Below are 23,221 nucleotides of genomic sequence, written 5' to 3'. Positions count from 1 at the left end.
ATAGGATTTACCTTTCTAGATCTGTAGGTCAACTCATCTGTTTAGAATTAGACTATAACACAGAGGATGAATTACAGATAGGAAGCTTGTAAAGTACAGATTTTAACCCATGGAAATTAGTATAGCAACCATCCATTAACAGGAAGTCACTTATTCCTGATAAATTTGCAGCAGATTGGAAGAAAATGTTGCAAGCCAGGAATAAGCCCTGGATAGAATGGGCATGTGCACACACACAATCACAATTAAGAGACATCAATTCATATAGCCAGAATGCTTTGGGAAACCAAGGCTGCCAGAGACAACCAGCTTGTGTTCTGGATAAAAACTACCTGTATTTATTTAATAAAATGTCTCCATTTACCTGCAACAAACTTCAGGTTCACTAATATAAGTGACATTAGATGTGTATAATAGAAGCATGCATATACAAACTTCTTTCTTCCTTTCTGTGTAATGTTAGGCAGTCTCACCTCCAGCACCTTGGTGATCTGCTCCCTCAGAGTGTCCAGCAGCCGGGTCTTCATGAAATCAGCCACCTTTGCCACGCGCCCATCAATGTAATAACTGTGGGACATAGACATCAAAAGCTTATAAAAATTAGCAACTAGCGGCACATACTGTATTACTCAACTGTACTTTGCCGAAAAGGAACAGAAACTACAGTACATCTGGAAAGTTCTAGCTGTGAAATAAAATATCTAGATTCCCAAAAATATAATTGATATTACACAAATTAATATCAATTATATTTATAATATAATATATATAATATAATTGAAAATACACAAATTTAAATGACAGATTTACTCCCTGATGTAGATTTAGGTGTCAGGGTTTGGAGACAGATGGAAAAAATGGTAACTAGAACTAGCCCTGAGCAGTCACTAGAAGCAAAATCCAAATTTGTTAAAACATTACTAAAGCACCTCCGCTATCAATTAATTATTGTCACATGTCACTGAAGTGACAGAATTGCGAATCTCCGAACAACAGCAAATCTCTAATCCTTCAGTGTATTCCTAACAGTAGAAAAGAAGGCCTTTTACTTTTTAAATGTACTTCTTTAACTTGTTTTCCAGCATTATCTAGAGACATTTCACTAATAGAAAAGCAATTCCTAATGTAAATAAAAAACTAAAGCAGGATAAATGTTTGAAGAGGAGTACAGGTTTCAGTATCACAATTTCAAGGAGTACCTTACTGGTCATCACAGGCTAAACTTGCAGATATGTCACCAAGATGCTAAAGAAACACAGCTAACGAGAAAGCTTTCAAGAATAATTCAGGCTACCTATTGAGCTGTAGAATTTATTACATTAGTTGCTAAATAAAAGATCAGTACCCACATTGAAAGGGATCTAGTCATACACTACTTTGAACTTATATGTACTGTATGTCTCTTATGTCTAGGTAAAGTCTAGAAGCATGAGGTCTTGAATTGTATTTAAGGTGGAGGTAAAATATGTTACCATATGGTTTGAGTTTTGTTTTCTCTCTATGTGACACCCCCTTTTAATTGGAGCCAACCCCTGCATTAATTTGTTTAATGAGTCTGCAGCTTGAAATTTCAAAGGCAAAAGTGTAGATAGGCAAGGGCTCCTGTTGTTCTCTTAGAGCTGAACAAGGCGGGGGTCCTGCAAATTGCAAAGGCAAATTCAACACTGCTTCAATTTAGTACATACTCCCTAATTACTCTTAAAGAGCCTTTATTGTGAAAAATCACATTTCAGTCATCTAAGATGCTGCTCCCTGCCAGCACCTCTGAGGTGTATATAAAAGCAAATTATCGTATGGGTAAAAAGTCAGTACATTTAGGTAGGTAACAGCAAGGAGCAGTGTATAGGGGTTCCGGACTGCAGGGTCATGGGTTCAAATCCCAGCTGGGATGCTGCTGTTGAACCCTCGAGCAAGGTACTTCACTTTATAAATAGGACAAATGGGTCTCCAGGTCTGCAGTGCAATAAGAATTTGTTCTCAATTGACTTACCTGCTACAATAAAGGAAAAAAAAAACAAATGTGAAAAATTATTAGAGGAGCTGAAACCTGCTCTGGGTTAGGTTTAGGGTCAGCACTGCAGAACTTTTGTCAATGTAGAATTGTTCACATCAGGTTTGTATTAACACCAGGTTGACATATGGAAAGCAAATTACTCGGACTGGCCATAACATCAGTACTGTATCACAAGCTGCAGTCAAAAATACTTTATGTTTGAAATTACAATTTACAATTTCAAACAATTTTACAATTCTAAAATGTAACATAAAAAAATGTTTGCAGAAAGCACTCAAATTAACTGTAATTCTTGTCTTATTCAAGTTATGACTTTTTATAACATGCAAACTAGTACAATGAATTTCCACTCAAGTTTGTTCAAAGACATTTTTTCTCTCTACTTTCAGTATTAGAAGAACCATATTTAAATTGACAAATTGCTAAATCTCCCAATGAAATTCAACATATTTAAAAGTTTAAAGGGTTTATGGATATTTTGCCAAGAAACTATAATATCAATTATTAATTTTGATTAAAGTTTGTGTTTCCTTGTGCAGAATATGGAAGCTCACTTTAAGACTAGTGAATCGCATTAAATAAATGTGGGTCATTCAACCTCAGACTTACAGCCCTGCTCACACTATTTAATTGACTCAAAAATCTGATCTACTATTCTAGAGGATGGGTGGATGTTGTTCAACAGTTAAATTACCAAAAAGACTTAAAAACAGTCCATTATTGTGTCTTTAGTAGACTGTAGTTTAGCTCTTGTTTAATCTATTTGATATATTTGGCTGTTTTGAAATCCCTGACATTCATATAATTTATACAGTTTACAGGGATGACATTGGCTAGGAAAGAAAGCTTATTGAGAGGAGAAAATTGTAAATTAACTGAGTATAACATTTCTAAAAGAACTGTGTACACATGTATTCAAAACTGTGATAACAATTGTTATTATCATTGTCATTCCTGTAAAGTGTAAAAAGAAAGGAACATCATGTTTTCTACCTGTGCTAGAGGCTTGCATCAGAAGTCAGAGTCAGTGATGTGAATAGAGCTGAAACCACACAGCTGAACCAGTCTTGACTAATGGAGACAAATATTTCCACATGTATAAACAATCCAGCTCAAAGCTGCACAAGGTGAAAAGGCACACAAAACCATACGATTTTAAATCACATGATATGGTTGATCATTGTTAAGCTTTTTAGGGAAACGGCCATATGACTTTTAAATGGAACAGGTACTATATTTACTGAAATGCACTGAACAGCAAGAATGTTGTAAGCAGATCGTATTATATGTTTCCTAGAGAGAGTTGTAATTAGGTCTACATTATACAAGAACATTCCACATTTTAACCAAATGAAAAAAAAATGAAAAGCAGGGCATTGCAGGCTGCACAAATTTTATTTGGTGTTGTAGTTGTGAACTTTCTTCTTAGAATTTTATTAGCTTTGAAGATACACTTTAAATAATCTGCATCTCCTCATGTTGTATGATAGCAAACTTTATTTGTTAAGGTTCTCTATGCATAACTGGAAGGTTGTGGGTTCAAATTCCAGGTGGGATGCTTCTGTTGTAGCCTTGAGAAAGGTACTTCACTCAAATTGCTCCAGTTAAAAAAGTAGTGGGATAAATGGGTGCAAAAGTAAGATAAAGAGAAATGGATAAAACATCAGTCAAATAAATTAGTGGTAGTAACTTTAAATGACCTGTTAAAACTGAATGAAACTTGAATAACCAGTTGCAATTCCCTCATACTGTACAGCATGTATTGAGCTGCTCTGCATAGACAAAACCCTGTCATTCTTGGGCTGTGCCAGAGAATCTGTATCAGTCTGATGCCTGCTCAACTGAACAGCAGAGTAAGAAGATACCCAGCTGTACTGAGACAAATTAACAGAAACAATTCCCTTGAGAAGAAGTGCACTCGATGAGGTGCAAATGCAGTGAAAGTTCAATCTTCTAAGAATTGACCTTTAATCTGCAAGGCTCCTTTGTAAAGATAAGATTGCTAGAATGAGTAGGGCCACAAAGGAAGGTTTGTTTGTGCTCTGACTGTCCTCCTACATGATTTAACACTAAAGGAACAACATAGTTCCAGCCTCCCTGCAGCAGGATTCATGCACATTAGTTACACAAACATGACAGAAGTTGATGAAAGGGGATTAGCTGATGAGCACAGGTAAATGCAACAGGATAGTCAGATAATAGTTACTTCAACTCACTTTGACTACCCTCTAATCTATCCAGGAATGTGTCATACACGTGAACAGCTATAATGCATACCTCTCATTTCAAAATATATCCCTCACTCCTTAAAAGCCAAAGAACTTAAGGTGGAGTCTGCTGTATTTCACCCTTCTTTCCTAAAACAAAGACACCACCATTTTAACATTGCAGTACTTTCAAAGATTTGCAATGGTCTCTATGATAGGAAAAAGCAGTAATGACACAATTCTACAATAAAGCCAGTATGATATTGCTATGAGATTCCCCTGCGTGGCTAAAAGAAGCTTTATACATTGCAGGAAGATCAAAACATTTTAATGCAAAGCAAGGCAGTCTGGTTTTCAAGAAAAAATCAGGCATAATTCTGACATCAGTAAAGGAGGTCTGGTGTACTGTGATTAACCATGAATTAGGGAAAGCACAGGCAATGACAGGCAGTTTCCTGAATGAGGTACACTGAACTGATTCTGTAACTGAGATGGAGCTAGAGGGAGCAGGCAGTGAAAAACAAGTGTAGTTTAAACCTGCAGAGGTAATGTAGATAGAAACAGCAGTTCCAGGTCTGAACAGCATGTGTACAACTAGGCTGCCTCCACCTTCCTCTTGTAATAATCCTGATTGAAATAAATAAATCTGGACATAGCCTTGCCCAGAGGCCTGCTCGTTCAGGGTTGAGAAAGTGCCTCCTCCCTCCTTTTGCTATCTATTGTACACATGCTTCAGTACGTTTTAACATCTATTTGGCTTCAGCAAGCAGCTGTTTTATAAATGCAAAGCATGTATGATAAACCACAAAAACAGGCAGTCCGTATTATCGACTGGCAAACATTTAACAACGCAGAGCTGAAAGAAGTGCATATTTAGACAATCTTACATGTCTGGAAGAGACAGTGTTTTGGGGCAGACTGAAGCCATTTCCTGAAACAGCTGTTTTTGCTATGGTCTTTAGTTCTTGGCACATTATAATCGACTGCGTATTTTACTGCATTTCCAATAAATGTAATGTAATGAGATTAAAGGAAAAGACCCCCAATTAGAGGCCCAGACAGCTATGCACAGCAGTCAAATGCTTACAGCAGCCTGAGAAGAGCATCTAAATGTTATATTTGGAGACAGGTGTTTGCAATTATGAGCTCATTTAAACACGGGGCACGCAGAATACTGTGCATTTATCATGTCAGATTTGCATATGATACATAGGGGCACACTATACCAAATCTGTACATAGGATTAAGACTTTTTTATATAGGTTGTGGCTTTTTGAGAGCTGGGATCCATCTGAATATGCTTTAAAAGACTAACTTTAAAAATAGAAGATTTCCATTTTTGGTCACTTTAAGCATCACTTTGATAGACCTTCACAGACAGAGATACACATGGAAGACCACATTATAATGAGAAGAGAAGGCCTAACACTCATATTCCTGTTGAGAAAACTAAACAATAAAATGGGTGCCAGGTGTGTTTTAAATAATTGTTTTCATTGATTTTTAGTGATTCTTTGCCAAATTGTTTTAAACAGCTGTTGTGGAATGGTTGGTCACAGCTGTACAGTGAAACAAGGTGTGTGTGTTGGGTTTAGTGAATAGCATTATTCTGTGAGAATTAAAATAAATAAGCTGTGGTTTGGAGGATTTTTTAAAGATCTGAACAGCACAACAGTGCAGGCATCTTTAGCACAGACAACACCTTCAAGAACTACAGTAAATATCTCAATGCCTGATTTCACAGGTTAAACAAAACTTTTTAAAAAACAAGCTATTGATGTTTTTAGGAGAACCTCTGAGGACCATTTTGTGAGATATATCTTCTCTTAAGCTTTGTGAAAGGCTTAGACTCAGCTAAATCCATTTAGAAAATCTCAGATCTATGCTCATATGACAAGAAACACTATATTAGTGTTTATAAATCAAAAAGGAAATGCTTAAAAGCACTTCACAGGGAAATAAATCAGAGTGAAAACACTTTCACATCAGAGGCCCCTTTACACTTTTATAATTTTCTTGTATATACTGTAATTGCTTTTGTGTATGAAAACGGTAAAAATATAAAGACAGAATACCTACTGTTGCCATGTAACTGCGTCTACTGCAGATCCTGCATTCTTCATAAACCTGTGAATTATAACATAAAAATAAACAATTATAATAAAAACACACTGTGTATTGAAAATTTAGTTTGGATACAATTTGAAAAATCATTTGAAGTTTATTACATATAACCTTAACAACATGCAACCTAGACATTGAACCAAAAAGTTATTTTCAAGACATTTGTTATTTATTCTTGAATTATGCAAACTGAAGACATGCTGATTCAATATATAATGTTGTGCAATATTGTTAATCATCCACAGAAGCTGTATTTTGTCTAGGGCATGAATACAAACCTACAGGTTCCTAAGGCACCTAGTGTGAAGCCCAAGTCAGACATAAAAAAAAACATCTTATGATCTTTATGTTTATAACCCCATGTCTTCCACAGAGACAGCTATCTTTTCTTCTGTGTAAACTCCGGTGAGTGTTTGAGCATGGATTGGGAATCACAGTCAAAGCAGAAAGATCCTTATTTGGTAAGAAAGTGTTTCAGCAAGAGTCACTGACAGAAGACCTCAATATTTTTAAGCAGACACTGCTGGATGCAGGTTGTACCTAAATATTTGTGGACATCTGGTGAAGTGTCTGTTTCCTCTATGGAGGAAACAACCATTCTTAACAAGCTTGATGCCTGATGGCACTTTCTCTCTCTCTCCTTCTTTGTTTCGCTATTTGTGCTGATGCTGGAGTTCAGAGCCCATATCCTCTGCTATTAATCATTACCATCTGATCTGAGACTGGTAGCAGCAAGGGGTGGCGTCAGAATATGATGAAGATCCATATCAAAACACTTGTGGTCATCAGTCAAGCTAGGTTCTATACAGACAACCACAGCCTTCCATAAGAAGAAAGTAGAGGGAGATGAGGGTGAGTAATTTCTGTTGGCTTCTTCAACCGAGGCAATAGCTAATTTTAAGATCTGCATGTAGCAGTTTATGTAGAAAAAATTGATATTGCAGATTTTATTCATAGCTACAGTTTGGGCAGATGTTACTTGAAAGTATGTATCAATTATTTAAGATATGCAACAAGTTTTTATAATTATACCCCTAGCTTTTTAGTGCAACAAATTCGCTGTTACAGATTTCTTTTAAGGAAATGTTCATGGCCTATTTGCTTCAGTTCCAACTGCTGACTGTTCACTTTTAATATCAATAGTGTAGTTAACACTACACTAACATATAGGTTTGATCTTTTCTATTTGCCTGGACATGTCTGTGAGAGGAAACCCTCATGAGTATGTGACAGATTTATGAATGTTCATTTGCTACAGAAGGAGCATCAATTCCTAATTATTGACTTCCTTGAACTGGCCTCAGAAATATACGGTCAAGGGTCATTGGCAATTACTAGATACAATATATACCAACAGTCAAGCATTCTCCGGTGCTTGTATAAAATTTGCCACTGAAACAGGTGTCATTCTGTCTCTTGAAAGTGTTCTAGAAAGAAAGAACTTCAATTTGTGCAACAAAGAAAATACAGATATTTTAAGAAACCTAAAGCTATGTTATTTAAAATTGCCTGTATGTATTATTAAACCTTGTACTCTATGATATAATTGTCAATAGCAGGAACTTGTGGCTCATAAATCATAAATTATTTAGGAAAAAAACATAAATGAGCTTATAAAAGCCAGAATTTTGTGAGTAGGTGGAAGATTTACTTTGTAAACCAAAATAGCCCACTGGGAATTGTTATTACCCCACAAATACTGTGTTTATTTGATTATTATTTGCAAATGAGACAAAATGTAAAAAGATTTGCGATGATACCAAAGGAAATGATCTTAATTTGGGACGCAAAATAATGGGAGTTGAACATGATTAAAAATGGGGAAAACTGAAAGTGTCTGTATCTGTAAGAAGCTTATTTGTTGCCATGTACAGTACATCAAATGAGTGTTCTAGTTTTCTCATGAGCTCTCCAGGTTTTTTGTGTTTGGAGCTAAATCCCTTTGCTGGCCTCTCTGCTATCCCAGGTTTCCAGGCTGAAGCGGAATTCTTCCTGTCAGAGGTTTGCCCCGGCAAGAGATAAGAACCCAGATAAGGGCCCTACACAGGTAATTACTAATTACAGAGTGCACCTGTGATTAATGAGGGGGCTTGAATGGACAACAACTCAGATTCAGGTTAGCTACAGGTACATCCTCCAGCTCACACCTGTAGCATTTCGGCACATGCACACAGACTAAGCTAGCAGCTAAGCATAATGAAGACATTTCTCCACAGGTGATGGACACACAGAGTCAATAGTGCTCCACCTTTTCCCTGCAAGCAAAGGAAGGGATATCTACAGTACTTAAAGCATCAATGCTTTTCTCACCTTCTCCAAGCATGCCCATTAATTACAGGAGACTTTAGTTTAATGCTCTCTTTTCATTTGGCAGTGCTGCAGAAGTTAAGTGCTGACTCTTAAATCTCAGGGCTAATTCAATTTGCTTAAAGAAGCAGATTTCAAAGCTCACACCTGAAGAAGGCTCTGCGGCCAAAATGTTGTGTTTTCTTTCTTCTCTTTTCAGCACGAAATAACCTATTACTTGTTAACTTTTATTAAGTACAATAACAGTATAAAAATGTCCCCTTATTAACCTAATTTCAATAACATGTTTTCCTAATAATACTTAATTAACTTCTATTAAAAACAAATAACTCTTTCATAAGCAATCCCTCAACATACTGTACATTCTTATCAAAATATTATATTTAATCTAATCAGTTAATTGAAAACAGATAATACGCTTTATGTTAGTAAAGATTTGGTACACGATAATAAGGTAAAGCAAATCCTAAATTTAGAGAAAAGGCACACGTTTCTATCCTTGAATCCTTGAATTGTAGTACTTTAACCTAATTTAGTCAATGACACTAAATCATTTCCTTAAAAAAACTTTTAAAGGTGTTACAGAGCTTTTGAATACGTTCTTGTAACAGCTTTTACAGTATGGGAGCTGAACAATCCTTTAATGAACATAAAATCTTCAACATCTGTTGATCAGCTCATCCTTTCCTGTAACACTGATCTGGGCTCTTTTTGCCTCCCTTTAGAACCATCTATCAATGCCTCTGCCTGTCCGCCCTCCTGCCAATCAATACTACAGTTCCGTTCTTCAGCACTACAGCTTTTATGTGCTTGGTTGCCCGGACATGTCCCTGTGTAGAGGCCGCGATCAGTGAATATCAGGTTTATGTGGCATTCTCTCGTCACTGCAAGAGCATCAGCAACTGTTGTGAATTGCCTTGATATGATGGTCTTATGCTTAAGACAACTAACCTAATCAGAACATTTTTCATATGCCAGAATCTGGACCAAAAAGAACACATCACATATGGGGTTCCCAGGACGTTCAACCTGAAGCTTTACAATGCACTATCAAGATCTTATTTGGAATACTGTATTCAGTTTTGATTACATTATTATGAAATGGATTTTAAAGCATTAGTAAGAGTTCAAAGGGCACAAGAATGATTTCTGGTATACAGAAATTGCAGTAGCTGGTAAGCAGGCTGGTCTGGTGAACTCAGTTACTTAAGAAGTAGGGATTCCTCCAATACAGCACCAAAGCAGCTCCTCCCAACCAGTGGAAAGATCTACCTTTTCCTTTTGTTCAATACCCCACCCAGTCACTGCCATTGTAGCCAAGGAAGGCACTGAGGATTCCATTCCTCCAGCATATAAAAGAGACACCAATATACACCCAGCATAACTTTTCCTAGCATGTTATCTTGGCTGCAGTTTCAGTGACTCAAAAATATTTTTTCAGCTCCTCTGGATAAAACTGGAGACAAGTTCAGTGGCTGTTTCACGATGTTGTACACTCCGTGAAGACTAATGAAGACTAATGCTGTATTCCCACTGCTTTTTAAATTATGAAAGCAGATTATGAAAGTATACTGTATACAGTATATACTATACTGTATATTTAGATGGGCTCGAACTTTGTTTCAATGCTAACTAAAACATTAAACAATCTCAAATCAAGTTTTCTGATGATTTAATGAATGGTTTAACAAAATAAACATAAAGTGTAAGATCTAATATTCAGAATAAAAGCTTTGCATATTTAGTAACATGTTTACATTGGGTGGTACATTTGACTCATTTAGCACTGCCTTTCAATCTGTTTCAATTAAAGAAATTGAAATAATTAAACCTATGTAAAGTCACTGAAAACTTTACCAAAAACCAAAGGCCTACCAGGTTGTGGATTATCAGTATTTAAAACCCTGATGTGTATGTTACAAGGCACATCTTTAAAAAATCTCATATTACAATACCAGTAAAGTATTTCGATTTACTATTCTATGGTTCACGAAAACTATAAAAGCTAGAGCTGGGGAGGTTGTGGGTGCACTTTACGAGGTGATGGAAGGAAAGAGGTCTCTTTTTTTGTTTTTCAGTCACATTCTTTTCCCATCCTGTAAGTGTCCAAGACCTGCATTCCATCCACAGCGGCATCAACTTCACTTGCTTGGTTATCATACAAGTACACAACTTTAACCATCCAGCTTCCCCTCTCTTTTGTGTCAGATTAGCCTGCATGCAGGCCCTAAATGGAATGAGTCCCCAAAATGAAACAAAACTGCTGGTCGACCCCATTCAATAAGGGCAGGGGTAAAAGAGATGGACTTGCAAAAATGCTCCATCTCTGCATACACAGGTGGAATATTGTTCTACCACATAATAAATCAAGCGACACTTTATTTAGCTGACAGAGTGTTTAAGCGGTGCAGTCCTCCCAGGATTAATAGACTTTTCGATGTGAGATAAACATCTCATGTCTGGCGAGCAGCTCTGAGCAAGAGCTACCTTGTACTGTTTCCCTTTGAGGGGTCTTTTCACATACACTGCTTGTGCAGTGACCTTGACAGTGCCTGGATTGCCAGAGACAGGCTTCTAAACACACAGCACTCATTACCATATATCCTATAGCCTGCATTAGTGGGTTTATTATGTTATGCTTTAAAGCTTTTGCCTGACTATAAATTGCGATAAACTGAGTTGAAGATGTTATGTGATCTGTAGTATGCCTTTTCACAGTAACTGTGATGAAAAATAATAGTGCTTGTTACTTTTTTGTCCCTTCCACCTGGTGTTTTCTGAAATGCTAGCTAGAAGAGGATATGATCTGTTGACAAAGCCTTTGCATAATCTGACCAGAGGGTACTCTGGTCAGATTAACAGCCCTCAGATGAGTGCAGACACCAGATGTTGGACACTTTATGAGTCTTGAATTTCTTGGATCTGACCAGTGAAGATCATGTGACCAACACTGTACTTATAACACAAGAATAGCAGAGAGAAACAGAAGAAAAGACAGTGTGAGAGATTTCCAGAACTGCAAACAATCTTCACCACTAGGATTCCTCGATCACAAAGCAAAACCTAAAAAAAAATCAGGTATTCAGTACTAAAGCGAGTGAACTTAAATTTGGGGAAAGGAGTTGTTTGTTTCTTATTTTCCCATGTAGAGATCTGTGTCTACATCTGAGAGTGCTAGAAGGGTTCAATGTTAGCAATTTGGTGGTGAACATTAGAGGCAGTGTTTTGGAATTTGAAACTCACTCCAAAATGTGCATAAACTATAAATATTTTTTGTGTTTTGTGTAATAGGTCCTCATATTTTAAGATATGAGATATTTTAAAATACCTGGAGGTATTTTATTTTTCAATTTTTAGAAGTCCAAAACATACTGGTAGGGTAATTGGCTTTTGGGAAACTGGTCCTGGTGTGAGCGTGTTGGTGTGAATCTAATCTTCTTGAATCTGTTCTCACTAATGTTTTGTATATTCTAGACGAAATACCACACACATGCAAAAGCCTTCTTTTACAGCCATCCTCAGAGGAGACTCACCCATCCAGTAGCAGAATGGCGTTTTTACGAGGCCGTCCAATATTGGGCCCATAGAGACTGGCACGGCTGTAATACCGCACAGACTGCAGCAGAGTCCGCAGGTGGGAGTAATCTTGTGCAAGCTGGCTGCTGTTCAGAGTGTGTGAAACCATGGAACGGTAACTGTTGGGCTCTGCAAGGAGAAGAGCAGCGTTTCTATCACTTTATACCCCCTATATCTGGAAAAAAAGGTCTTCAGTGAGTAAGGAACCTGTCCTATACCATACAAACTTGACAACAAAAAAACAATTGTGCACTGATTACAGTCTGAAGTGATAAAATCCTGTCTCGCTACCTAAAATTAATTAACCCGTGCCCCTACCTTAAAAACTTCACTAGTCTCTCAGTTAAATTAAGTGTAGAAACTGATATACTGTACGTGTTACTAAGATCAGCCCCTGTTTTCTTAACAGGAAGCTGGACCTGGGGCTATGAGGGATGGTTTGATAAGGACTGTTAAAGAAGCCACTGTTAAACAAACTGCTGATTTGTGTTGAAATCTGCCTTCTCTCTCAAACTCCATTAAGGCCTCAGCTTTAAGCTATACTGTATGTTTAGAAATTGCTTTCTTTTGATTGTATTATTGTCATATGAACTGTGAAAATGTATGAGCTAAGACATTCAAAATGAGGGTAAGGAAGCCTTGTATTGAAACAAACAGCCTCTTTTGTCACATGGATGTTGACATTTTTAGTTCCAAAACCATCAAAAGAGTTGGTACAGAAGCTCTATTAGGTACAAGTGTAGAGCATTCCAAATTTTATATACAATAAACTTATGACAGAGTGGAAATAAATCAATTAATTTAGAGTTTTTTAATGACTTCTTGTGCACTTTAAAACCCTGCACAGCCCTTGAGGAAATTACTTTTTTCCATGTGAGTGAAAACTGGATATGTGGAAACCCTTGTTTGAAATGACCAAAAACAACACGTATATTTTCATTTGGGTTATTGCTGCTGGTTTGCTATGGTCTTCACAGCCCCAACATTCAGTATGCAGTGCAATGCAATTATCTTTATAAAACAGCAGAAATACAAATATTTGTACGCTTTCAAAATGCTTGAATTATGACTGTGTTTAATGTGTACAGTATAGCAAAACATGTCCTAATCTTGAAATACAGTTATGACCTCTTCCCTTGCCCTTTAGGGTGATCAGACTTACCATTGCCAAGCTCCCAGGAGATGTTGTATTTCTTCCCAGCACTGTATTTGAGTAAAGTAAGAGCACTGGATCCATTCCAGGAGTTATCAGAGTTCCGGTGCAAGGCGTTCAGCCCAAAAATCAGGTGAAGTCCAGCACAGTCGGCAAAGTTGTAGAGTTTGTCTAAAGACCTGGCTGGGAGAAAGCGAGTTGCAGTTGTAACTTTGTTTCTTTACTGTTGTGATCTTGTTGTCTAAAACTGATCAAGATGTGGGTCTGGGTAACCTCTACCTAAGCCTTTGCTTCTGGTGACCACCCCACTTGCCCACTATCTAATTTCAGGCATACATGATTACACTGTTGCACTATTGCACCATTGTGGTCACCAATTAGCTCAATAAAAATCATATGTGCAGTTTATGATGTAACGTCTTGATTCACTCAAACATATGCCAAGTATGTTTTTTTCATATAAAAAATTCCCATTGTACAGGATACATTGCAGGTGAACAGGACTGTTTCTCAAGTTATAAATGTAAGACACAGCTTGAGTTTTTAAAAACAATGGCCTGCTATTTTAAAAACATCCAATAAAATAGGTAGACATAAAATGACACTAAGAGTAAGAGAGCACATTGCGTACTGTGGGAATGTGCGCCATATGTAGTTTCACCAGGGCCTCCTGTTGTGGTTTTTATTGGTCTGAGAGTCTATCTAGTTGTCTGATTTCTGCATCACAGTAGGCTTCTCTTGTGCTATTTCCTAAGTAATGGATTTTTCAAAGCTGGGCTTTTATGACCAGCTATTGTTTTTAAGAGATTCCAGAAGAAGTAATAATCCAGACAAGTCTGATTTACAGTATTCAAAAGGCATTTGTGTCTGAATTAGTGTTTCCACCTGCCCAGATTTGGCTTGGACAGAAATGGAATTTGTCATTAATAATGCCTGTGCCAGGAGGGACATATAGGGTCATAACAACCCAAGGCAAGGTCCCTGTGTCATATTACTTGATAGAGGGAGTTCAGCAAGCACTTGTCTGTGTATGTGTAAGGTGAATCGATACAACCATAGTAGACATAAACAATAAATCATTCAATATCCATGAGAGCGCTTTAATTCAGGTTTTGCAACATAAAAAATGTCATTAAAATACCTTTAAACTATATTAAAAATTATATCCCCCATATCAACAAAAAAACATGAGTAAAAAAGATTTACATCATTTTTATTAAAATAATTTATTATGCATTCTTGAAGTTCTTGAGCGAAATTTCCCAGTGCTCCTACATTAGACAGATCACTTGCTTTACTGCTTGACTGGGTACTGGACTGCAGTACTGGGTACCCTGTTTGGTATAAAATGAAAACTATGCGCACATTGGTATATTATTAATGACACTGTCTGATTAACAATTGAAAGGAGTTAGAAGCCTTGTTCATCTTCTCTGAGTTCTTTATGAATTATAACATTTATTGAAATTACTTAAATAATGAAGGAATGCTATCTTCAACATGGAAGATAGCTACTGGCATGAATAGACTGTGCAAAATGTAGAACGGTATGATGCAGTCCCAAAATATCTGCTTGGTGTTAAGACACAAGTAATTATAAAATCCATTCTGATAAATTAGATGAGTTTGACCCTAGAAGCCTTCAACAAACTGTGAAAATCAGATGGTGAAATGAACAATGTCATAGTACAACATAGTACTGCTGGTGAATACCATCTTCCAACTGAAGAGGCAGAGATACTGTATTTGGGCCATTTATTCAGAATATAAGAATTCTAATTTGAATGCCACTCTATAAAATAAGACATGGCCTCACATCACACAGAGGTAAGTGATTGACAATAACTTGGAAGTGTTGAGAATCACACTGGGTAAAGTGAAAACACTAACAACCGACAGAGCAGTGTGGAAAGAACTGTCTGCCTTATGTGCCACAAAGACTCAAGAAGAAATAAATGTAATACAACCCATTAAACACAGCCAACAGCAAGCTTCTGAAAATACTCCTGGCATTGCATTATAACCAATAACCCATTTCATGCTATGAAAATGTCAGTTCTAGTTCAGGTTGAGTTGTATATGTAAATCATATCTAACAGTTTAAGAAATCTGGAAAAATGAATCATATCAAATCAAGTTTTAAAAATCTGGAAATAATTTAAGAATAATTATGTTTCCATAACTAAAATTCCTTAGTTGTTTATTTAATAACTTCAACAGTATTTGTGGCCAAGTGGAAAAAATGATGCTAATTACAGATACTGAGTAAAAGCGTTAGAGGATTTTCATCAGTGTTTCACTGAAAAGACCCAGATCAAGTAATCTCATAACAATCTAAAAATGAGGCTGTCTTAACCCTTTACCTGTACAAAATGTAAAAGTATAAAATGTCAGATTTATAAGTACCATGATAGGAGAATATATTTTGAAAATATTCAAAATAAGCAAATCTACCCTCAAATGAATGATTCCAATTAGCTAAAACAAATTTTGCATTCCTGCCCATTCTGGTACCATTTGACCAAATTAGTACAGTACGGAAACAATTCAATATTTTCTCAAGCTTATTATTCTAGCATAAACATATTAATGCTTTACTTGAAGTTCAGGGGGGGAATGAATAACAACAATAATAATAATATATGAAATACAGTGCATTCTACGACAAAGCATCTTAGGTCACATTAAAATTTAAATGAGGGGGTGAAAGTGTATGTAGATTCCTCTGACCTGTTCACCTGTAAAAAAAAAAAAAATCCTTATTCAATATTTCACAGGCTACGCAGCCCCATGCAGGAGGTTTAGCACTGCCTGGAGGAGAGGTGCGTCCCTCATCCACAGCACCACAGGCCTGCAAGAGTCCAGGGTGCCATAAGTGTCACTGTGTTGCCGACAGCTCTGAGCCCTAGCCAACTAATAGCACCTCACCTTCAGTGGTATTCAGAATTGGGGAAATCCAGTCACAGTTGGCTAGTGACATAGTCCATGTTGGACCTAAAAGTGAGTCTTATGAAATGATTCAAGTGCTGATGGATATGTAAGATCTAATATGAGATCATTCCACAGCCGTGGAGCAACAGAACAGCCAGCGTGGTCTCCGATGACTTGGAAACCCAGAGAAAGTCAGAGTGCGTAGGGAGATAACATCACTCAGGATCCAACCTGTTCCAACTATTAAATGCAAGAAATATTAAAAGAGAAATAACACTAACACTAACAAAGATGTTTCCCCTTATTTTTATTTTTTTTCAGAAGCATTACTGAGCATCAGCCTCCACACAAAAGGGGAGGAGAGAAAAGCAGTGTTGGTGCAGCTGACTGTCTGATGCTCTTTGAAAGCAGACTTCAAGGGATGCTGTCCTTCCATGAGTAAAGAATGCACACATCTTATTTATGGGTCTTGGTGGATTTCTCCACTTGCCCAGATGTGTGGCAGGGCTATAGCAGGGCTTTTGAAACTCTAAATGTCAGGGCAGAGCCAGGAATATGCATATTATGCTGCCCTCCAACCCCATTTCCTTCTGTAAGAAAGGAACACAGAAAGTTTCTCAGCTAGGCATTCCTCTAAACACATGGGCTTCAAAACATAATGAGATTATATGTTGTAGTATATTCATCCCATGCTTAACTCCCCCTTTATTCTGTTTCTTATTTTTATGAGTCAACATACTGTACAAGTGAGAAGAACCATGACCTCAGCACAGTTTCCATGACGGTGAGCAGCCACAGTCCTGTCACTCACTCTGCTCATGGTTTTAAATGAAATATAAAGCTAGCCTAAATTACCACCGAATTGTTTATTTTCTGACAGATCTGATTTTTGGTCTGTTAACGCAATTCAGGTACTGCTTTTAATATATATGTCTCACAATATTATGGGATAATTATGATGTACTTTAACGTATAATCTAGAGTGTCAGTAAGGACTTTGATTTTTTTCTATAACAACATCCCAAAATTTCCACCATACCACGTTCCCACAGAAATTTAAACACACTTTGAAATAAGTATTACAGTTCAGAATGGCAATTAAAGCAATATGTTTTAAAGGGGTTCAGATTGCTTTTCATAATTTCAGTTTCAATGCTGCTTGCTTAGTTCTGGAAATGTGGCTTTAAACTGTTTTTTTTATGTCTCACTAACATGGTTACGGCCACATCAGAAATGCATAGACAAAATTCTCTTTGTCAACGATAAAGATTCAAAAGAACAAACTGCATTTCCTAAACCATTTTCTGCAAGTATTCATCATTGAAAAGAAGCTATGTGAGATGCAATTTAAATGACTTATATTATTAGGGGTGTCACTGGAGAGGATTTAAATTTTAATTTTATAGATTTAAAAAATCTGAATGTGTCAGTTGATCTCAAGTCTCACTTTTGAAAGAAATGTATGGTATAATTAGAATATTAAAAAGTATTTAACAATTGATCTCTACACAGCTCTCTTTGCCTTTTATTTTTTCTTAAGTACCAAAGTTTTCAAGATATTGCCACTCATTTCCTCCAGATGTCATCAGTCCTTGATCTATATGCTTAAAAGACAGGAGGCCAACTATGTTTTCGATTAAAGTCCACACTGCTCCTCAGCTCCCATAGCACTAGGCTGTCAATACTCTAGGAACCTTCTATATAGTGTACTGAGTACTGCACGATCTGCATTGGTATATTTAACGTTCATACAAATAGAAATGTACTGTATCAAAGGTGGATCTGATGAAAAACAGAGCCCTGCTGTCAGGGCACTTTGAAAGCAGAACCACTTGTGGCGGAGGGCTGAGTGATTCCAGGCTCCAGACGCACCTGAGCTTGCTTCCCTTGAGCCTCTCCCTAGCTGATCTACCAGCCTCCACCGGCAGAGTGCACACCTTTGAGCCAGACCCCACAGAAACCCAGAAGCGGACATTTACTTTGATTAGGACTGCATGAAAGTGTGGTGAAAGACCAAAAGAGAGAAGAGAATACAGTGTGTGGCAAATATACTGTAGTACATCTTCACAGCAATCCATGACAAACCTGATTTTTTTTAGCTACTAAAAGGGATAGACCTGCCAAATTCAATAAGAAATATTCTATCACAAAAAAACTAATGAAATAAAGTTAATTTGTTGTGATCTTCCATAATGATTTTCTAATCTTTTATTTTGCTCAATTGTCAAAACAGAAAAAAATCTATTTTACAAATGAGTGCTGAGGAATTGGACTGGGAAGAAGAAAATACTTTTACCTTAATTAAGAATTTAAATTGAGTTGAAATTAAAGTCTTATCTCTTTATTTATTTACTACCAAATTATTTTTTAAAAAACATGTCAGTGCTTCTAGTTAAAACTCAGGTTCATACTGTAAATAGTGCAATGAGCACTTTCTGTGTAAAAGTACAAAGCAGACATGTGAAATCTGAATAGAAGACAAAGCAAAAGCTAGTTAAATATGGTTAAGTTAATTAAAAAGCTCTCCTCTCACTTAAGAGAAGCTCTCAAGCATAGAAATACTAACACAGGTTCTTCATCTCAGCACTTTTCTCTATCGTACTGTTATCTCCACCGCTTGTACCCCTATTCCCTGGTATTAAGTGACTTGCAAACAAAATTCACATATTTTAAGCCTATAATGTTCAAAACATTGGAGTGTATTAACTAACTGCAGTTCAACTCTTACCCAGCAGGGGCCAGGATTGTTGATGCTGGCCTGCACTAAAAGCTTCAGATGATAAGTTTCCAAGTGTAATGAAAGCAAAAGATATGCATGCTTGCTGTGGAGCACAAAGAGTTAAAGAGCCAAATTACCTATCAACTAGGAGATCAGGTATTGTTTCATCTGTCCATCCATTTTCCATTACCATTTTCATGGTATCCAATACAGGTTCACAGATGAGCCAGAGCCTACCCTGGCAAGCAATTGGAACAAGGCAGGATATTCCCTGGATGGAACACCAGTCCATTGCAAGGGAGACACAAAGACAGAAACACACACTTTCACAAGGGCCGATTTTCCCAGAAGCCAATTAACCTACCAGGATACCTTTGGACTGTGGGAGGAAGAGAAAGTACCTGGAGAAAACTCATGCAAACATCGGGAGAACATACAAAATTGAACCCAGGGCCCCATTGCTGTGAGGTAGTGGTGTCTGGTTAGCAATGCTCATCATAACAGATTAATAAATTTTAAAAAGTTAAAAACCTCATTCTCTCAACTTTGAGATATAAAGGTAAGAGGAGACGAGGTATGCCCTTAGGGTATCAAGTTAATTCCCTTGACGACAATGTTACCACCTTCTAGGCAAAGATCTCAGAAGCCAAGCAAGACTTGGCCTTGTCAGTATTGGGATAGGAATCTTGCAAGCAACACCAAATTGTCACTGTAAGTGGTTTTGGTGGACGTGTAGGTGACTCTTTTCCCTACACACTAGAATTTCTAATCCAGTGCCCAAGTATAATGACCAGGGAAGCCATCCTATAAGAGGTGTCATTATTTGAATGAGATATCAAACTGAAGTCCTGATTATCATCAGCATTCTGGTTCATTTCCACTTTGAGCTTTTTTAAGATTTTGCCTGCCTAAAGGTTCCCCTTATTTCAATAGATGAAGCAATTTCTCACTGCTGGCACATAATGGTGGCTACCCATCAATGAGGTGGTGCTACACTTCAAGGTTTGATAAATGGATAATGTGGGTCCACTCCTGCATGTTAAATGCTGTGGAATCCTTTGGGATAAAAAGTGCTAAATGAATGCAAGGAATTATTATCAACATGTTTTAACACTATCATTTAACATACTCTAAACATGAAAAAAATAGATCTGGAGAATGTCAGAGCAGCTGTCTAATAACAGATACCACCAAACCATAACTAGCAAGCATGCTACAGAACACTACAGCTCATTTCTGCAAAGGAGGTCTTTGTTTGAGTCATGTTAATTGTGTTCACAATCCATTTAGGAAAATGGGGGGTGCAGTCTACCTCATAAAAATATCCCAGTCCAATGTTCTTCACTAAAGTAGCATTCAATTACAGTATGCCACAGGTTGTAATTTTGTGAAAATCTCATAATCCCTTTGCTAATTTGCTTATTTTTCAGTCAAAGGAACAGAAACTCATCCCCAGAGCTTGTGTACTGTCCATGTACAGATAAAGGGAAATAAAAGTCAGACTTTCAGAAGACTTTATTACATGGTATCGTACTTTGTTTCTCATATGGGCGTAATTAGGTTAATCTATGGAGTAAAAGCTATAGGGAAAAATTATGTCTATAGAGTATTTCGTCAGGCAGTATTCCATGTTATTCCAAGTTCCATGTTATTGGGTTTGAAATGTGTTTATTACTTGAATACAGCCAGATATCTACTATAGTTTTGTGTTATTTCAACAATGAGTAATGGTTTATCAGCTGTGATAATGGTGGTTCAGAAAGAACAGCAGACAGGTAGAGTTTCTCAGATCGCTATCTTCTCAAATTCAGATTTGGGGGCACTAGAGGAAGGAAAGGGTTAAAGAGACCTTGAGCAGACTGCAGGAGGAAGACATGTTAAACATTAGGAAGGTATTTCTCCATAAGAAGCCTGTACTTCCTGGTACCCCTCTTAGTAACAATTACACGAGCAGTGGAGGGGTCTGGTTATTCTCAAAAAAGGAATAAAAAAATTAAAGCGTCTGGCCAGCCCCCGAACAGCACAAAGGGAGAAGGTTTCCATCCAAACCCTGGGCTGGATCCATGGGAGGTGCAGAACTGGCTACAGAAGCCAGCAGAGCTTGGCCTAGCCAGCTCAGAGGCCTGTGGAATAGCGAGCAAAGATCTGGTTCTGTGGACCTGTTGAACTGAGCAAATCATAGTCTGTTCACTATCAGCAAGATGATATCATTATAGCAAAAAAGTCTTACCAACTTCTTCCTTCTAGTCTACTTTTTCCATCTCTTTATGCAATTAATGCTACAAAAATTTGGAAACATTCTTTGTCTAGACTTTTACAGAGTTACTATGTCAATGCTGTACACAAGACAACGGTTATGACCGTTTCTATTATTACTCTGTAAATAAGGAGAAATGTTTGACAGTTTTAAGAGTCATCCTTTAGTCAGAGTTTGACTTTGTGAGTATGCTGACTGAAGTGATCCTCAGAGGTTCCATTAAACATAACCAACATTTATGAGTGGGTTACATCAGGAAAGATGTTAATATATTAATCCATCTAAAAAGGCAAAAAAAAGAAACATGAGAAACCCTGGAAGCTTGATATTTAAACCAAATTCAGCATAGTACTCCCACCAAATGAGTTACAGATATACGTCTAACAGAGGCAAAATGTACTGTATTAATATACTGTAGCTTCATGTGAAACTGCCTTCTGAGCTTGCCTTCCTCAACTTCCCTCACCTCTGTAATTACAGACTGGCTCATCTTCAGTGGTGCCTCAGGGCCTCCCCAGGTGTTAGACATTGTAACCCCCCCACCCACACACCCTGTCTCTATTTGTTCTGTCTAACACGAAGGGACACATCTCTGCCACACACAACTTCCCTCACATTCAATTATGCTGCCATCTCATGAAAAGGGGTTTATGGACATGTCCTGTGAAGCTTCTACTGGAAATAAATAAAAAATCCAATAAAACTGGTAACTCTATCACTGAACACTCCCCTCCCCTCCTACTCCATTCCTCCGTTCTTTTACGATTCAGTGTCAAACTAAGCATCTAATAAACCTGTCAAAAATCTATAACTGGATAGTATATCTGTTCAAGCTTTGCTTCAGTCTTTTTCCCCCTGGCAGTTATTATTTTGCAGCCTCTGAGAAAGCTATTTCTTTGCATCCATGCAATAGTGGGAGGAAATGGAAGGCATTCTTGCTGACAAATACGCGGGTCTCCCCTTGCTAACAGTCCCCTTGAAGCTAGAGGCCTTTAGGAGCATGCCCCTGCAAGCAAGCTGGAGAGCACCAGAGCAGACCCCAGGACTGCTCCAGAGCCCAGCACGGTGAGCTGCAGAGGCACAAGGAGAACGATTTTCACGCAGAGTGAGTTGCAAGTCTGAAAACTGTTAAATCAACTACATTTCAAAGCCTGTTCAGTTCAGAAAAGCAATGCAATACAATACATTGCCCTTTGATTTGGGGTCTAAAACAGCAACATATGGATGAGCAGCCTGTGGGAGGAAATACAAGCAGAGCAAGAACAATATGCTGTCCTGTATGTTCTGTTGGACTGTAATCAATTTTTTCTAACTATATTTCTACATTGTTTGTATCACTGAATAACATTTGTGGAATTTATTTTTTTTTCAATACATATTGCACAGTACATAATATTTTGGTAATAGTAACAACATTGGATGAAGCCAACAGCCAAATGAATCAACAAAATCTAAAGCCAAGGGAGAACTGACAGGCAGATGAACATCAAAGGAGAAGGAACACATACATCCAGCATTAAAAAGAGGCATCGTTGGATCTGTAACAGACCTTGGCCAAGTCATCCAAGTGTGCTGAGGATGAATGTGTACAATGAAAACAAAAACATCAGATTTCAGGATAGAGTCAAATCAAATTAAGTTCTCTTAATGTCTCTGTAAATACAACAGACAGACTGTGATGACAAGGAGAGACAAGCCACAAGTTCAAACTATTGCAACTTGTTCATGAAATTCATTAATGTACAGTATAGCACCAAAGAAGAAATGCTTCGGTAAAAATCTGTTCTCACTGAAATTTGCAAGAATATTTTAAAGTATTGGTTTGCATAAACTGTTCTTACAATAACTGTGAAACATGAATGAAACTGGACATTCAGAAAATCCACATCTACTCCTCAATATGTATGCTCATTTTCAAGACAAATATTTCAGT

At 37.3% G+C, this 23,221-nt stretch overlaps 1 protein-coding gene and 1 long non-coding RNA gene across 3 annotated transcripts in view; one reads left to right on the top strand and one right to left on the bottom strand.

Annotated features, from left to right (window-relative positions):
• Positions 1–23,221, bottom strand: part of hpse2 (heparanase 2) — a 100,781-nt gene that overhangs the window by 28,497 nt on the left and 49,063 nt on the right. For both annotated transcript variants that reach the window (XM_015346524.2, XM_006630435.3), the window contains 4 exons: positions 13,391–13,564; positions 12,186–12,357; positions 6,301–6,348; positions 474–567 (listed from right to left, as the gene is read on the bottom strand). In XM_015346524.2, coding sequence (XP_015202010.1) covers positions 474–567; positions 6,301–6,348; positions 12,186–12,357; positions 13,391–13,564 — 488 coding nt within the window. The remainder of the gene's footprint in view (positions 1–473; positions 568–6,300; positions 6,349–12,185; positions 12,358–13,390; positions 13,565–23,221) is intronic.
• Positions 7,140–10,256, top strand: LOC107077317 (uncharacterized). Its single transcript, XR_001478367.2, has 3 exons — positions 7,140–7,197; positions 8,312–8,392; positions 9,378–10,256. It is a non-coding gene; the product is annotated as an uncharacterized lncRNA (long non-coding RNA).

The sequence above is a fragment of the Lepisosteus oculatus genome, chromosome 4, assembly GCF_040954835.1.
Source record: "Lepisosteus oculatus isolate fLepOcu1 chromosome 4, fLepOcu1.hap2, whole genome shotgun sequence".
Taxonomy (NCBI): domain Eukaryota; kingdom Metazoa; phylum Chordata; class Actinopteri; order Semionotiformes; family Lepisosteidae; genus Lepisosteus; species Lepisosteus oculatus.
The sequence above is the reverse complement of the archived record's forward strand: the minus strand, read 5'-3'. Positions and strand labels throughout refer to the sequence as shown.